The 19,062-nt window shown below is 38.9% G+C and overlaps 1 protein-coding gene across 1 annotated transcript; it reads left to right on the top strand.

Annotated features, from left to right (window-relative positions):
* Nucleotides 1-508: 508 nt before the first annotated feature.
* On the top strand, nucleotides 509-2,351 carry LOC109433309 (pickpocket protein 28-like). The gene is made up of 4 exons (XM_029865009.2): nucleotides 509-924; nucleotides 981-1,416; nucleotides 1,469-1,998; nucleotides 2,057-2,351. The coding sequence occupies exons 1-4, from the start codon at nucleotides 509-511 to the stop codon at nucleotides 2,349-2,351; spliced, it is 1,677 nt and encodes a 558-aa protein (XP_029720869.2).
* Nucleotides 2,352-19,062: the final 16,711 nt, after the last annotated feature.

The following is a 19,062-nucleotide window of genomic DNA, read 5'->3' as shown; positions in this document are numbered from 1 at the left end:
TTTTCTTATTTAAAAAAATACATTTCTTCAAAAAATTTTGGGAATTTTGCTAAAATTTAAGAAGATCGTCCCTAAAAATCGTCAATGTCTTGAATTTCATCAATCTGACGCAAAACCTGTATTCAGATGATCGAATGGTATTGTATTCAGCTTTCAATTTATGGAAAAAGATTTAAAATTGGTTGAACAAAACGCAATATATTTGAATTTTAGTAAATTACATATTTCGAAAAGTTGTAAAACTCGATATTGAGCTAAAACTTAAAAACTGTTCTACTTTAAATTTTTTTAAAGTCGGTTTCGAAATCAGCACTAAATTGTGCTTCAAAAATTTTAGTCGTTGACAGAAGTTCACGACTTTCATTTTATTTTGTAAACTTGTGTTATAAACCCCATCCAACATGTTGACGCTATCTGATGTTTGAATAACTTATTAGGGATCCACTGTTTATATAGTGCTTGTCCATCCTCATCAAACTTTTTTCACAACGTCACGTGTCCGACAGCAATGTATATCTCCCGTGCAACAAAGTTCAAACCGAGGCCTCCACCATCCCCGTCAGGTCGCAAATACTTGGAAGAGTCGAAAAAGCTCGCCATAGAGTTCTGCGACAATACGTCTATCCATGGAGTTAAGTATTTTGTCGGTTCTAATCGGGCTTTGATTGAAAAAGTTTGGTGGATTGTTGTGTTTTTGCTGTCACTCTACGGCTGCGGTAGACTCATTCAAACGGTTTACATGAAATGGGACCGGGAACCGGTCATCGTAACGTTCGCCCAAAAACCCACTCCCGTGTTCCAGATTCCGTTTCCAGCGGTAACCATCTGCCCGGAAACCAAAGTGAAGGCGGCCAATTTGAATTTCACCAAGACGTACTATTACAGCAGATTTCCGTTGCTGCGAAAGCAGCTCACCGATGACCAGTAAGATGATGGATTGTTGTGGCTGTTCAAAGTCCTTATTTTGCATAACTTTCTAGACTCAACAAACTGTTGGCAATGCTACAAGTTTGCGAGTTTGCCTTTAGTGACCAGTTCGATAATCAAACATACGACGACGACTGTGTCAGTTTGCTGAAGGAGATGTCAATTCCACAGGATGAGATTTTTGTGGTTTGCAGTTGGCGCACGTCTTACGAGAATTGCTCAACCGATTTTAGGTTGACGCTGACCGATGTGGGATTCTGCTACACTTTCAACTCCATTGCTGGAGATGATCTACTGCGGACGGACCAACTACACAATGATTTTGAGTATATTGCGGAGACTCGGTCTACTAACTGGACACTGCATGAAGGCTACCCACCTGGTACCGACATCGACACGTATCCAAGAAGGGTTCTAGGGGCTGGAATCAAAGCCGGAGTGGCCGCTCTCATCAAAGCTAATGAGAGCGATTTGGATTATTTGTGTGGGGTAAGTCGCCCAGTAATAATGACTATGGATAGGTAACGAACTCCCCTTCCAGAACTCTTTTCAAGGATTCAAGGTCTTACTTCACATGCCTAACGAGTACCCCCAGCTTCTAAACCAGCACTTTCGTGTACCACTGAATCAAGAGGTAGCCGTATCGGTAACTCCTCGGATGATCATCACGTCGGAATCCATTCAATCGTACAAACCGAACCGCCGACAATGTTTCTTCAACAACGAACGCTACCTGAAGTTCTTCAAGGACTACACCCAAAGCAACTGCGAGCTGGAATGCCTAGCTAATTTTACCCTTCGCCGATGTGGCTGTGTCAAATTTTCCATGCCACGGTCTCCCAAGGTGAAAATTTGTGGAGTCACTATGGAAAAGTGCTACGAGATAGCTACGGTGGAGCTGTTGGAGATGGAGGTCAAGTATCGCGAGAATCCACGGTTGAAGAACCTGGACGACTGTAACTGTCTGCCGTCGTGCACTTCGGTACAGTACAATACGGAGATATCGCAGGCGTCGTTCGAGTGGAAGCGGTTGCTTCCCGTGGTGAAAACTTTCGGGGACTCTTTGAAAGGGTAGGTCTCAATAACTTTCGATATAATATCGCATGATGATGAAACATCTCACTTCCAGCGTTCAAGTATCATACTTGATTGTGTTCTTCAAGGATGCCCAGTTTATTCCGGTGAAGAGAAGTGAACTCTTTGGATTGACCGACTTTCTGGCCAACTGTGGTGGTTTGCTGGGGCTATTTATGGGCGTTAGCATTCTGAGCTTAGTGGAAATTTTCTACTATTGCATCATCAAACCGTTGGTTATGTGGTGCAAAGCGAGTAAACCGGAAAAGGAGCAGCAGCAAGTACAGGTTAAAACTGTTAGTAGCTTGGCGGAGCCTATCAGCATCTGGCGATATGAAGGCAAGATGTAGTTAATCCTTTACCACGATACGCTTCGATATTCTTTTAGTAATAGCCTTATTCTTGTGTTACGTTTGTATGTTGACATTCTCTTGGAAATTCTCAAACTGAATACTTAGAATTTTGTCGGTAAAATAAAGGTAATCGTTAGACACGTTTCAGTAGATTATTATGAACTCATGATGATTCTGCTGAGGCCGAAGTCTTTTGGAGCTCTCAGTTTGCGTTGCGTCCATTAGTTTACCCAGGGGGGGAGGGGGGCTGGTGGAAGGGATCAGTAGTCCCCCTTTTGAAAAAAAAAAAAATAATTCTAGAAAATATGGTACGGGCGTCGAAAGATGCGACTGCTCGAGGGTTAATAGTATCCCATTCATTGAATTATTGCCATCAAATGCAGCATGCTGTTGCCGGGCCCGTGGCGTAGTGACTACACGTTGACCGTGGGTTCGATCCTAGCCCCGTCACTTGCAATTTTTCGTCAGTTGCTCTTCCCCCCGAGAGCGGTTGACACCTGACCCTCTTCTGACCATACGAACTAACGGACCCGGAAACATGTATATCGGCTAACGGCAACTCATAATGGACCCCCAATCGGACTATAAAAGAAACAAGAGCCACACATCAACATCCTCGTGCTCATCATTCTACCATGGACAGGGTAGAAAAGCGACAGCAGCGTAAGGTCAAGCCTAACCTTACCAAACACCGTATCTAACAAAATCTACGAACGGAGAAAATCGAAGGGGAAGTTCACTGTTCCCATAGCGACTTGAGTACATTGAGTATTTTCTAAACGTGAAAAATCCGGGTATTGTTTCACAAATTATCCCCAAAGGTGAGTGATACAAGTAGTCTTCAACGAATTTCAACGCCTCAAGTGGAAATCTCTTTTGTTTACATATGCTATATACGGTGTTTGGTAAAGTTAGGCTTGATTTGGGCACAATACGAAGTGTAAGTGCAAATTGGAATCGCTCACGCAGTTCCCTTGTGGACAAAAGAGCTGTAAATTAGCTTAAGTTTTTAAAGAATAAAAAATGCAACATACTGACATCATGTAATATCTTCTAATGCCATGCACCTTCTTGACATCTCATTTCATATGACTTTTACGCATTTATTTTACATTTGAATTTTATATGCTCCATTTGGCAGTTTTTTCCACAATATTTGAATTATTGCCGTACCGTTCCTGGAAGAATAACTGAACAATTTTTTGGAGAAATTCCTGGAGGAAATCTAGGAGGAATTTCTAAAGGATTCTCTGGGTGTATTCCTGGAGAAAGAATTCCTGAAGGAACCCATGAAGTTATTTCTGGAGGAATCTCTAGAGACACTCTTGGAGGAATCACTGGAGGAATTTCTAAAGGAAATCCTGGAGGAATTGTTGGAGAAATTCCTAAAGAAACTCCTGGAGGAATACCTGGAGAAATTTTGAGAAAGAATTCTAGAGAAATTCCTGACGCAATCCATGGAAGAATTTCAGAACTAATTCCTGAAGAAATCCCTGGAGGAATTTCAGAAGGAACCCAAAAAAAATCCAGGAGAAATCCTTGACAAAATTACAGGAGCTTCCACGGCATTTCATGAAGCAATCCTTGGAGCCGAGGAATTCCTAAAGGAATCATTGGAAGAATTTTTGGAGGAAGTTCTGGAAAACTTCACGAGAAATTCCTGGTCAGGAATCTGTGAAGGAATTCCAGGATGAATCCCTGGAGGGATTATTGGAGGAATCTCTTGCGGAATCCCTGCAAGAATTTCAGGAGGAATCCGTGAATATATTTGTGTAGACCTTTCTAAAGGAACTCTTAGAAGAATTCCTGGAAGAATCCATGGTGGAATCCCTGGATTCCCAGAGGATGAATTCCTGGAGGTATTTGCGCAAAAATCCTTGAAGGATCCTTCAAATAATTGCTGGAGCTATCTGTGAAGGAATTCCTGGGAGAATTTGAGGAGAAATCCCTTTGTCTGGAAAATTTCCTGGATGATTTCCTGAATAAATTCCTGTATGAATTCCTGGAGGTATTAATGAAAGAATTTATGGAAGAATTACTGATAAAAATTATGGAGAAATACATGGAGGAATTTCTGGAGGAATTCCTGGAAGAAATTCTGCAGTAATCCTTTGAGGAATTTCCAGGGAAATTTTTAGGCTTTCCTGAAGCAATTTTTGAAGGAATGTCTGGAGAAACTTCCGCAGGCATTGCTGGAGGAATTCCTGAAGGAATTTCTGAAGGATTTTGTAAATAAATTTCTGAAGAAATTCTAGGAGGAATATTTGGATGATTCATTGGAGCAATTCCTAAAGAAATTCCTGAACGAATCTCCAGAAGGGTTTTCGGGAGAAATTACATGAGGATTTTTTGGAGGTATTCGTGGAGATATTGATGGAGGCATTCCTGGAGGAATTCGGGGAGAAATTCTCTGGATGTATCCCTGGAAAAATCCTGAAGGAACCCGTAGAGGAATCTCTGGAGGCACCCCTGCAGGAATCCCTGGAGGAATTCATGGAAGATTTCCTGGAGGAATTCCTGGAGGAATTTCTAGAGAAATTCCTGGAGGAATTTCTAGAGGAATTCCTGGTGGAATTTCTGGAGGAATCATTGGAGAAATTAAGGGAGGAATTCCCAAAGATATTCCTGGAGAAACTCATGTAGAAATTCCGACAAAAAATCCTGGAAGAATCCCTGGAAGAATTTCACGAGTCATTCCTGAAGAAATTTCTGCAGGAAGCCCTGGATGCATTCCTAAAAAAACCTTGGAAGAATTCCTGGAGAAATCCTTGGAGAAATTCCTGGAGGATTTTCAAGAGGAATCCATGGAAGAATTTCTGAAGGAAAATTCCAGGAGAAAGCCCTAGCGGAATACCTGGAGGAATTCCTTAAGGAATCTGTGAAGGAATTTTAGAATAAATTAAATAAATTACAGGAGGAATCCCTGGAGGAATTTCTGGAGGAATCTCTGGAGGCATTCTTGTGAATTTCAAGAGGTATACTTGAAAAAAAATCTGGAGGAATCCCTAAAGGGTTCCTTGGAAGAATTTCTGCAGGAAACTCTGGATAATTACTGGAGAAAACCCTTTAGGAATCTGTGAAGGAATTCCAGGTTGAATCTCTGGAGCAGAGATACAGATTTTTCGTTATTGTACAGATTTTTGACCTTCTATACAGACAAGATACAGACTACAGAAAAAATACAGATTTTTAAAATGTGATACAGATGAAAATGTGTGCATTTTCATACATGTTTTAGAGAAATAAGTAGTAGTGAAAATTTAAAACCGTTAAGCAGTAGTATAATTTTATTAGCTTCTTTTGAAATCTAGGACTCTTGGTCTCTACTGTATGCTCAAATACGGGATCTGTATTGATACAAATTTTTGATAAAATAATCTGGCATCTCTGCTCTGGAGGGATCCGTGGAGGAACTTCTGGATGCATTTATGGATGGATTTTTGGAGGAGTTTCTGGAAGAATTCCTAGGTATATTCATTGGAATCGTTTAGGCATCCCTGAAGGAATCTCTGGCGGAATCCCTGCCAGAATTTCAGAAGGAATCCGTGAAGATATTTGTGGAGGATTCCCTGGAGACATTCCTGAAGGAATCCTTGGAAGAATTTCTGGATGAATCCGTAAACGCATTCCAGAAGAAATTCCTGGAGGATTAATCCTTGAAAGAATTTCTGGAGGCATCCCTGGAGGAATTGCTGAAGGATGTAGTCGCACGATCTTTCAAGTTCATGGCCGGCTGGAAATAACCGCAAATAAATATCGCCACCATGGGCTGACCAGATTGTTCTTCGTAAAATGAGAAGATTAAGCGTCACCTCGTTAGAGGACCTCCCACTCGTTTTAATAGTTTTCCCGGTCTGAGACCCACCTAAGTTGGTCCATAGGCAAATCCAACGTGACTCCGCAAAATTTCACATGGCGCAGCATAGGCAAAGTGCACTTTTTTCACTTTTTCATATCAAATTCCGCATCGTAGAGAAAAAAACGAGCACTTTTTTGGAAAGAAAATTTAATTCTCTTTCAGGTGCGTTTAGATCTGGTAGGTACTTACGAACAATTAATGTGATTAATTTGAGGAGCTCTTGCTGTGCCTCCTGCGCCCAGACAACCACAAATCGCATAAAGATGTACGCTGTACATCGCATAAAGTTCTATTTTTACTCACTATCGCATGTGTATATAGCTGAGGGATAACTTTCATCGCATATGTTGTTATTTTTTGAACTTATTGCGATGTATCGGGTAAAATCATATAAGAGTGCAAATTAACTTTTATAATGTAAAACTACATCGTAGTAGACGATATTCGGATGTTTCATTGCGACGAACTTTACTTATTCGCAAAAGAGTTCGAGCGGACTCGCAAAGCGTCAATTGAATTCGCATTATTGCGCACTGCGATGATTATACGACATCGCTTGGTACTTCCCTTATTACGTCAGTTAAACTCGCATAGGTGTACACAGTTCGAAAAATAAATGTACGTTTACATTATATATCATGCACATAATTGGAGCATGACATATGCTGTAACATTACATTACCCTTTATTTTTCATTTCTAGAGTAGGCTTCAATCATGTAAACTTCTGTGTCATGTAATTTGCAACCATGGCTCACCCGTTTTTGTTTTGGGATTCTTTTCTTTCTAAATTTACAATAATGAGTTGTAAGGAGTTTTCGATACGTCATTGATTAGTTAATATTATTGCTTATCACTTAACATACACTTTTGTTCGATGGATTTGGTCATCATCTTGCATTTCCGATCTCCAAGAAACCACCGCTTGAGAAGCCGCCGGCGCCGTGTTGTTAAACCTATGTCGGTTCTTTTTCACTGGTTTTGATTGCCATTGATAACTGGATTCCCCTGTAAATTGGTTAGAACTATAGTTTACATCGATATCATTTGGATTACTGAAAAACTTACGTGGAGGAAGCTTGCGGAAATCCTAACTGCAACGATTTTATTTTTGCTCCCGGTAAGCGATTGTTTTGACCGGCGCCATATTGAATCTGTCAATAAACATCAATGCAGCAAACTCATGTAAAGTTATGAGCTCAATCATGTAATTTTTAAACTTCAACATAATCTCGCGTTGAATATAATGCTCTTATGCGGATGAAACATCGTATTGCTACAAGTTGAATTGAATGCTGAATATGAGGTCAAGTTTTGCTCATTTACATTGCATATGTTGGAAATGTCATTTGGAATAGCGTTTACATGATGGGACATTACATTGGGTTCTAAATTACGTGCCAATTATTATTCATATTTTATTTCTGTGTATAAACTAAATCGCATAAAAACATGCATGAAAGTAAAAATAAACTCGTTAATATTTTTAGCTGCAGATAGCCTGTCGAACACGTACAGCGCAGGGGAACTAAGTGTACTCCAACAAACATTGAGGTGAGTTAGAATGTCATGACGATTAATCAGTATGATTCATAAGTGGTGTTTGGTGTTAAGTGTGAAGTGTGGCTCGAAAATCCAAAGGTTCTTAGTTCGATACTAAGGTGACAAAAAATGTTTTTTTTCTCGAATATTATTAAGTCGCATAAGATGCTATATTACGTCGCAATAGTGCACACCGTGCATCGCATAACATATCGCCTGAATTCATATAGTGTTATTATTTTTTCGTCAATAGCATCTCCACTTTTGTACGCACAAGTCACTTTTACTGCATCTTATGCGATGTAATTTTACCGCATAAAAGTACGTATAACATGAACATAAACTTCATACGTGCAAATTGGTTGTCTGGGGGAGCAATCTTCCGGATTTTTTGTTAGCTGGCCAATCCGGTGTCTGTCGGCGTGGGCATCAAGGATGATGATAATGGAAGCCATTATCAATGGAAAATAGCAACTACCAAGGCGAAATATGAGTTAATTTTGAAGACGAAAAATTGAATTTTTGATGTAAACAAAAGATTTTCTCCTCATCCCACCTAGCGCCTCTACAATTGGGGGTCATTCGAATTCTTCTATTGTAGAACCTCGATCCATGGTTCGAAAAACAATCCCGCCAACTCCACTTTTCTGACGTCCGTCTTACTAGACTCCGAAACACCAGAGGTCAACAATACTCACGCAACCCTAACTGCTCGTACTGGGAGTAGCTTTCCACTATAAAATTCCTTCATCACCGGAAGATTCCATCACGCCCAAAGATGGCGACACGGATCAAAAAGCTCATCATTTAACTCAACAAACCATCAATGAATTACGTAAGCGCCAAAAGGAGATCGCTCTTGTGAACTATAAACTCGAGAACATTACGTAAACGGTAGGTAGGGTCTTGTTTTGTTAGGGTACAACGCAGATGCAAAATCCAACATTAATAACATTTCTTTCTATCATTGCGTCACTCACTCCTTAACTATAAGCCTACTCTCTCTCTCTCTCTCTTCTTGGCGTAGCGTCCTCACTGGGACAAAGCCTGCTTCTCAGCTTAGTGTTCAATGAGCATTTCCACAGTTTTTAACTGAGAGCTTCCTCTGCCAATGACCATTTTGCATGTGTATATCGTGTGGCAGGCACGAAGACACTCTATGCCCAAGGAAGTCAAGGAAATTTCCTTTACGAAAAGATCCTGGACCGACCGGGAGTCGAACCCGTCACCCTCAGCATGGTCATGCTGAATACCCGTGCGTTTACCGCCTCGGCTATATGGGCCCTTAACTATAAGCCTACATCCCTACTATTACGTGCGTGCTCTCTACCTTTGCTAAAACGTGTTCCCCAGAATATGACGTCACATGTGCACATATGGTTTAACATGGTGGTGGAAACTGACTTGCTATCCTGAAATATTCAGAGCCTATTAATTCACTTGAGCTTTCTACAATGGTTCACTGTTTCAAACTACAGATCTCGCGGTCACGGTAAAACACTTCCTAATTGGTTCGACTGTCCAGGCAAAGTGACGAAAGATCTTGAAGTCCTCAGATAGGAAACCTTATCTATCATCTATTGTCTATCATCTTGTTCGCTTTCCGGTCTTCGATCTCTCGCTCCCACCATTAATCGCTAAGTTTGGCCTTCATATTTCTCTCCCCAATTATCAAGGTCTTTTTGTGAACTTGACCTTCGGTTTTTTGGCCCGATCGCGGACAATCAATTAAATTTTTTGAGAGGGTTAACGGTTGGCAATTCCTCTCCTTTTCGGCGAATGCAGGTTTGAATCAATCGGAGTTATAGCAGTTGCATAAACTGAAATAAATTTTAGAGTAAAATGAACCATTCAATCATGTTTAATTTTACCATGCCTAATAAAAGTCATGGTAACTATATGATTACTATGATTTTCTTAAAATGACCATGATTTGACAATCTGACAAATAGTAATCAGTACCATAAAACGTAGTTACTTTGATTGCACATTTTCTGTTTGGTAGAACAATATTTATTTTTGCTCTTACTATGCGCATAGTCAAAACAAACAGTATAGATTTTATCAATTTTTGTAGAAAATTCTTGAAGTGGCCATCTTTAAATAAAATTGCTGTAAAATGTACCAACTGTAAGTTTGTCAATTTGATACTAAAATTTAATTCAATAAATAACGTTAATCAAATACATACAAGACCCGCAGACCAATGTCATCAAAAATGCCACTTAGCCGCAGTCATCCGGTTGCAGTACATTTGGGAATCTAACCCAGCCGCAGCCGACAAAGTACCACTTGTGAATTCTCACTTGCCAATGTTACAAACGTCGATAAAATTGGCTGGAACTATTTTGAGCACGGATTCAAACGGTCGGAGGAGTTGCCGGCGGATGAAGAAAGAAGCTGGAAAAAGCGAACAAAACCGGACATCCTGAATGATGTGGAGAAAGAAGTTGTGGATGGGGTGAGTATGTCAGGAGCTGCCGTTTTGGATGTAATGCAACTGAGAAAACAACATGGTTTTATTATAGGTTCCAGGAAATCGGAGACAGCAGACTGCTAAAATGGATGCCACTGGGAAATCTGGAAGTCCCCCCACCAGTAGCGGCGGCCAACCCAACAGGTTCCCGAAGTTCCCTAGTCGCACGAAGCTGAGGAAAAAACGAGTTGAGCAGCCGTATAACAGCTGCAGACGTTTCAAGGAGGTCGCTTGAATTACTGATCAGATCCATCACGATATCCCGATGTTTCCCCCGATGAAATAGCTTCTGTCGACAACGTATCCGCTTCAAAATCCTGATGTCTTGCGAAAAGTCGCACAATCACGGTTCCGGCAGTGCATTACCCAACAAACCAAGCAGAAAACTTCTAAACATTAACTAGCATTATATTTATAAGTTTAATTAAATAGATAACGAATAACTGATAGAATAATACAGAATAAAACCAATAAAATGTTTTTTATTGCAATAGTTTAGAATGTAAATAGAAGAGATGGCACTGCCCGTTTTACCACACGCATGGTAATTTTAACCTTGTTACGATGGTCTGGACTACTATGTGCTTAACCTCTCGCATGGTAAAATGAACAATAAAATCAGATTCAAAAATACCATAAAACGTAAATATAGAGCGAGATGTTGAAGGGAACCCTGCACATGGTAGTTTCAAGAATAAATTATGGTCTACCAAAATCAAGTGGTAAAAGTGTTTTAATTTCACCCTCGATACGGTCAAAATTACTATGCCCCTTATTTCAGTGTATGCGCAGGCGGAGTTGATGAGCGCTTTATCATGTTGGCTTAAAACTCTAGTACGCAGCCTCTCGGAATTCCATGTTATAACGATTAACAAGCATTTAAATGAAACAATATAATTTATTGTAGTTGATGTACCTACAGGGGATGGCCAAAATGTTTGGGATAGGCAACTTTTTTTCTCCCACAAAAAAATTCAACATGCTGTAACTTTTCATAGAGTGCATCAAAAAATCTCAAATTTTGACTGTTTGTCAACCTGTTATATGTGCATCATTGGTACAAATTTGGGCTCGATTGATTAATTTTTCGCGAAGTTAGAACCGTTCGGGTAAAACACTATTATTTAGACAACTCATTTTTGAACTGTCATATCTCGGAAACCAGTGAACCGAATTGAAAGAATTTTTTAACGTTTATCAACAATATATTGATACCTAATACGATGTTATAAAATGAAATATTTTCTCACGGCGAATTAAGTTATACCGGATTGAAATTTTTACCCATATAGAGGAAAATAAGTCAAATTTACAATACCACACCAAAATTACTAAATGTGTTCTTCCTTCAATCTAAATAGGCTCTAATATATCTGATTAGAGATAACTTGAGAACAGAAGGGGAAAGTCTTTGGATATCAACACTAAAATTTATTGACATTGATGTAAAAAAAATATATTTTTTCAAGAAAAATCCAAAAAGTGTCAATCCATGATAACTTTTTTCAACGTTTAAAAAGTACCTATGTTTTAATAGTTTGTGAAGCATTTACATATTGTTAGTGTGCGTTCAAAATTTCATTCAATTCGGTTCACTGGTTTCCGAGATGTGACACCTCAAAAATGAGTTGTCTGAAAAATAGTGTTTTACCTGAACGGTTCTAACTTTGCGAAATATTAATCAATCGAGTCCAAATTTGTACCAATGATGCACACATAATAGGTTGACAAACAGTCAAAATTTGAGATTTTTTGATGCGCTCTATGAAAAGTTATAGCTTGTTGAACTTTTTTGTTGCGTTGCGTTGCGTTGCGTGGTAACGGAGTAATTCGTAGATTGCAAACTGAAAGTTGTCATGTTTGAACTTTAATACTCCTATTCTAATTGCTTATGGAATGCTATTTGGGAAAGAATAGCTATCCAATCAGAGGTTGAAGCAAAAAAGACATGAGAACTTTCATTGCCGGCCACGCCCATCTTCTCCGTTACGAGGAAAGGAAAGGATGTGATGATATGACACCTACTTTATGAAAGACCAGCGACTCACCGGCGCCCCCATAAGTGTCAAGGAGTTGGATATTTGGAATGGGTTGATTGGGGATTCACTATAAGCGAGTGATGCGACAAGATTCAGATTGTGTAAGTGTATTTGGGTATATCATGTAGATTTGTTGGTGTGAGTGTAAGTGTTTTAGTATTTTTAAACACCAACGATGGGAGTGACGTAGCTAAGAGATTTTGTCACTCCATGGGCCTCAGGGATGGGGCACAGGCATTTGGACCATGTGTCCTGGCTAACAAGCCTAGGTTTAAGCGCCATTGCTCGCTCTCTGAAACGAGAAGAAACAAGTTATGCGGAGGGGATGGGAAAGTAGGAATGGGATGACATTTGTTTATCGAGAGGTCAGCGACTCACCGACGCTTTCGTAAATAGCAAGTTGGGTTTTTGGTAAAGGAATGGTCTAGATTGAAATGTTAAATATTGTTGGAGTTTAACTCCATGATCATGATTAACAGATTAAATCAGAACGGACTCACCAAATTATCTAAATTTTCCTTGGCAAACGAAGTGAACAAGAAGTCCGACACACCGCGCTCGTCCTTTTCGTCCAGCAAGGTACACTTGTGTTTGGCTGTGACATGCTGCGATGTTTTACGCAGCGTTTCCGGTGTGGCCGCATTGGTGCTATGGCTTACATCACTCCTGTAATATGGAATTCCTCGGATGACTGCAGCTTGTTTGTCCAGCGAAATCTTGATGTCCATCTGATCCTGGTACTTCTGGAGCTGCTGGGAGATCTGGTTGCGAAGGCGCTCGGTTTCGTCTGGGAGTCTACTCTTAGCTTCGGCACGGCGCTGCCGTTCGGCGTTCAGCAATAAATCGGCACTGAAAACGCGCCGAAACACGAAAACTCCCTGGGGAATCCGTTTTTGAGGGTTTCCTCACGAGAACAGAGCATCTCTGCAGACAAACATGCTCGCGGAAGTGAGTTTTTACCCTTCTTACACCCATAAGAAGGGTATAAATACCGCTTGGAAAACCGACTTTCGATCCGAGGCCCGCAGGGCCGAGTCACATATACCAATCAACTCAGCTCGACGAATTGAGCAAATGTCTGTATGTGCGTGTGTGTGTATGTGTGTGTGTGTGTGTGTGTATGTATGTTACAAAAAAATGTCACTCACGGTTCTCAGCCATCTGTTGACCGATTTGAGTTCTCTTGGAAGCAAATGAAAGCTACTACATCCTAGTAGAACGCTATTGAATTTTATTTTGATTGGACGTTCGGTTACCGAAATATCTTTCAAAGAGTGCTAGGGAGTAGTACAACTTAATTATTTTAGATATTTTTGACAGAGCGTATCACCATAAATTTCTCGGCCGTCTATCAACCGATTCGAATTCTTAAGGCCCCAAACGAAAGCTACTGCATCCTAGAAGAACGCTTTTGAATTTCATTCCGATTGGACATTTTGTAACCGAGATATCTTTCGGGGAGTTCTTTGGAGTAATACAACTTAACTTTTTAAGAGGTCTTTGAAAAATGCTTCATAATAAATGAATCAGCCGTGTGCCAATCGATTTGAGTTCTCTCAGCACCAAATGAAAGCTACAGCATCCTAGTAGTATGCTAATTAATTTCATGCCGTTTGGACATTTTGTTTCAGAGATATCTTTCGATGAGTACTTAGGAGTAATAAAATTTACGCTTTTGAGAGATTTTTGATAAAATTTATCATGATAAATTTGTTTAAACATTCCATACAAGATTATAGGAGATTCCATCTGGCATTTCTGGTAGTTGAGCCCATGGTCGATGATTCTATTTTGGAAAGCAATCAACTTGATGCCAAATCTACAATAATTTCTAGAATGACCAAAAATCACAATCATAAATAGGAATAATACAGCAATAATTTTAATAAGTGTAAGAAGGGTTCTGTTCACCATAGGTGGATTAATTCAGGTTTTTTTTTGCAATTCGATCACCTGCAGAAGAAGTACGCGGCGAACGGAGAAATATCGAAACAATCCGCGTCGGCTTCCGAAATCCCCACCCCACACATGAAACACATCTACGGAACTGATTTAGCCCTTCCCTCCCACACGCGAAATATTGCAAAATGTGACGAAACATCTTCGGCTTTCCAAAAACTCACAAATTCTTCAGTTCATCACTCACGAATTCTCGTTTTTAGGCAGAAAAGCTTAGTTTCTTGTTAGTTTCAAATTAAAAAAAAATCACTTTTCGGGGAACAGTTTGACGTGAGCAAATTTTTTGCATCCGTCTTCTTCCACAGCACACTACGATTCCCTATAGCTTGTTGAACTTTTTTGTGAGAGAAAAAAAAAGTTGCCTATCCCAAACATTTTGGCCATCCCTTGTATTTACCTGTGTACCTACACAGACGTAACGGGCTATCGTTACAAGGAATCATTGGGAATATTCCTGGAGTAATCCGTGGAGGAACCCCTGGAGGAATTTATGAATTAATCAGAGCAAGCGTTCCTAAAGGAGTCTTTGGAAGACTTCCTGGAGGAATCCGTGGAGGAATATCTGGAAGAACTGCAGAAATTCCAAAAGGAATCCCTGGAGGATTGCCTGGAGTTATCCCAAGCAACCAAAAGTTCGGATCAAATAGCATGTTTGGGCTTAATCAGCTATTCGAAGGAAGATGAATAGCATTCTATTCAGCTCACTTTTTATGTAATTAACCGAACTTGAGTTCACAAAAAGTACACTTGTGTCGCTGAAAGTAACGCTATTCAGCTTAAAAATAAGCTTCGAAAAAATGACAAAAAAATGTGCTTAGTCCTCAAAAGTAATTTATTATTATGAGACATTAGTACATGTGTAATCCAAATTGACTAAACCTTGAAATAATTTTTAATGTTTTTTACTTACTGAGAATTGAACTCAAATATTAACCGAACTCATGTTGAACTTTTTCGTGCCTTTAAAACTCAAATATAGTTCATTTGGGCATATTACAACAACTTGAAATGTTCCGTTCCGAACTTGTTTCAGACTTGTTTTAAACTTACTACTCAAAGTTCGGATAAATATTAACCGTACCAAAAGTGAACTTCATTTGAACTTCGGCGACAGCGGGGCCGGGGAGAAGTTCTCATTCAATTAAATCACTCGGAAATCGAGCGCAGCAGCCACAGCTTGTGTTAATTTCACAAGTACACTTTGTTTCACTATAATATTTCAACATACTTACTTGTAATCAACCCAAAGCACCCGTAATGTGTGGCTCAAAGGCTGCCCCCGTAGCGGAAAACTGTTCTGCCCAGGATTTCGCCGGAGTTTTTTCGGCTGCGGATAAATGTCTTCCAGCTTTGCTGGATGTTTCAGCCCCGTCTCACTAGTCGCACCAGCGTGCCGGTAATCGACGCGATCGTTGTCACTGAAAATTTATAAACTTTTCTGAATGATTGGCCCTGGCACTAATTTATTGTTTTGCACTTGTTCCAATTACGAACCAAAACACACTGAAAATGTCAAACAAAGTTAGTTCACAAGAAGTTCCACGTAAACTTCTTTCGAACCTTCGGCTTGAGGTTCAGAGGAAGTTCACACGCGAACCTGATTGAGCTCTACTAAATGATATCAGCCCATTGAGTAAAATCCCGCAGTGCCTAACAACACATACATGGAGTAGTAGTTAGGCGCCGGCTTTCAACGAGGAGAACCCGAGTTCAATTCTCAGTAAGTAAAAAACATTAAAAATTATTTCAAGGTTTAGTCATTTTGGATTACACATGTACTAATGTCTCATAATAATAAATTACTTTTGAGGACTAAGCGCATTTTTTTTTGTCATTTTTTCGAAGCTTATTTTTAAGCTGAATAGCGTTCCTTTCAGCGACACAAGTGTACTTTTTGTGAACTCAAGTTCGGTTAATTACTTAAAAAGTGAGCTGAATAGAATGCTATTCATCTTCCTTCGAATAGCTGATTAAGCCCAAACATGCTATTTTATCCGAACTTTTGGTTGCTTGGGAAGTTCAAAACAAGTCTGAAACAAGTTCGGAACGGAACATTTCAAGTTGTTGTAATATGCCCAAATGAACTATATTTGAGTTTTAAAGGCACGAAAAAGTTCAACATGAGTTCGGTTCAAATTTGATTGAACTCCGTTTTAAAGTTCAACATAAGTTCTTTCTGAACCTTTTTTCGACTTTAATGTCGTTTTGAAGAGATATCAAAAGCTTGTACATGTACTTCCAAGTTCATAACTAATACATAAGGAACTTTTTGGAGATTTAAGTTCAACGAAACTTGAATTGAACCAAACTTATACTTCGGAGTTCGTTCTTCGAGTGGTATCCGAACTTTTGGTTGCTTGGGCCCTGGAGTAATTTCCGGAGGAATCCCTGGAAGGATTCCCTGGAGGAATCTCTGCAGGAACTCCTGGAGGAATCCCTGAGATATTTCCGGTACTTTCATCTTCCGATCGACTACTCGAAAAAGTCCATTGATGGGTTGAGTTGAAGCCACCTGGATCAGGGGCCTGGAAGCCAGATGGATCAAATTTCCACAAAAACGTGACTGCCGAGTGCAGGTGTTCATTCTTTCTGTACGAAGGTTGTTGGCATCTTCAGTTCGGTAACGAAGTCCGGTGATGTTTGCTTGCTTGGCGTTTTGGTAAAAAATCATCGGACAGGCGCACATTTATTTTAGGATTTTCCAAAGTTTAATATTTTTGAAGATGAATGAAGTTTTACTTCATCATGTGGCAATCAATAAAACACTTCGGTATGCATATTTTTAAGACCAAATGCCTGAATTAGACTATTTTCTCTACTGTTTTTTTTTAATTGCATCATAGCTCGTCGGAAGTACACATATTACACGGTATGTTGTGTAGAACAACTTTATAATAAAAAAATAAGTAAGTCTGAAATTTTGCCCAATGATACTTTGGGCCATTCCCTTCAATTTGCTGGGTCGATGGAAAACATTCATCGGGGGGTCAAGAACAAAAATTTTTCTTGAAGGTTTTTCATGCAAAAACTGTTAAAAGCACTTATTATGAATTATTGCATCTGTTACAAATAGTCACAACTTTTTTGTCTTTGAAGATAGAACCATCAAATTTTCACGCGTTTCGAAGTAGTATGCGTAGATGACTGTGTGAAAATTTCATTAAAATATGTTGAATGGTTTTCAAATAATAGCAAAACTATCAAACGCATTCTAAAATACTAAGCTTAGTAGCAAAAGTCCAACAAAATATCAATATTTTTTATATAATAATACATGAAAAATATATAATTCCAAGCACCTTGATGGCGGTATTGTGGAAACTTGTTTATCAAGTGATGAACAGATACATAGTCAAATATATGAAAGGAAAACACACACACACTGTCATTATGTAGCTTTTCACTAAAGTATTAATTATTTATTTCAAGAACGTGATTTTGCGTATACATGTTCATTTTTCCACTTTTTTTTAAATGACTAAGGTCTTATCTAAGTATCAAATTGCAAGCGAAAGGCTTTAGGGGAGTATGGCGCAATAAGGCCGTTACAAATATTTATTTCACTTTTTGTCCCACACTCTTGAGCTGGTCGAGGGGGGGAATAAAATAATAAAGCATTTAATCTGAAAAATATTAAAAACTCATCGGATTTGTTAAAGAGTTTTTAGCAAGACCCGAGATTTTGATAAATATTGTTTTATCTACCCCCTCAAAAAGCAAAATCCAGTCCATTTTTTTTGAAGGGGGGGGGGAGACAAAAAGTCAAAATTAAATTTGTATACGCCTAATTTGGATTACAAAAAAACTGTTTATTATTTTTTCGAAAGATATAGATTTATCTTGAAAATATTCTACTAGTAAACGACGCCCTAACAATGATCAATCACTCTTCCTCATGCTTGAAGGTTTCAAATTACACAGACAATATTTTTTGAGACATCATATGCAAATCGATAAGACTGTTAAAATCATTGTTATCAAATTGTTTTTCCTAGGCTTTATGCTGAACAGCCTAATTTTCAAGCTTAATGTAGAAACATTTTCAATAAGTACTCCGTTCTTTCAACTATTCATTCCGTACTTATTATCAGATATTTGTTAATAAATGGTGGCATAAGCAATAAGCATCATATTACTATTAAATCCAAAAACAAACTTAAGTTTAGGTCCAACAGCTATGTCAAATATCGTGGAATAATCCGGAAACTATGTTTAGTACCGTAAAGTTGCCCTTGATCGAATATTGCCCAACTGAATTCTGTTTTGAATTCAGTTCTCGTTATTGTGTCCTTCAAGACAATGGTTTAATGTAGACTCATACCCACAACTTCAATGTTATTATGAAGTCTTTAACAGAGTTAACTTGTTTTTATTCTTTGACTCAGGTGCAGTACTATTTAATTTTGAGCTTGTAAACATTAGTTCCAAAATAATTGAGTTTCTGTACTTTTTCCTCGAAACAGAGATGTTTCCCAATCCTCGAGTGCTTTCTTGACTTACCAAATAACATTCAAATATTTTTTTAGGGAAAGCCAACATGTCAGCAATCATGATATTTGTGTTTATTATAGGATTCGTAATAGAGGCATACTTGTACTTGTGAATATGTATACGCAAAACCACGTTCTTGAAATAAATAATTAATACTTGGAAAGCTACATAATGACAGTGTGTGTGTTTTCCTTTCATGTATTTGACTATGTATCTGTTCATCATTTAAAAAACAAGTTTTAAACAGTACCGCCATCATAATGACTCAAGGTGTTGAGAATTAAATATTTTTCATGTATTATTAAATAAAAAAATATAGATATTTTGTTGGACTTTTGCTACT

Source organism: Aedes albopictus, chromosome 3, assembly GCF_035046485.1.
Source record: "Aedes albopictus strain Foshan chromosome 3, AalbF5, whole genome shotgun sequence".
NCBI lineage: Eukaryota > Metazoa > Arthropoda > Insecta > Diptera > Culicidae > Aedes > Aedes albopictus.
This window is presented reverse-complemented; position numbering and strand designations above follow the sequence as displayed.

Excerpts from the sequence above, each read along its gene's own strand:
- LOC109433309 (XM_029865009.2), top strand. The coding sequence starts at position 509 with ATGTATATCTCCCGTGCAACAAAGTTCAAACCGAGGCCTCCACCATCC. Across the intron at positions 1,417-1,468 it reads ATTTGGATTATTTGTGTGGG|AACTCTTTTCAAGGATTCAA; the intron begins GTAAGTCGCCCA and ends CTCCCCTTCCAG. Across the intron at positions 1,999-2,056 it reads TTCGGGGACTCTTTGAAAGG|CGTTCAAGTATCATACTTGA; the intron begins GTAGGTCTCAAT and ends TCTCACTTCCAG.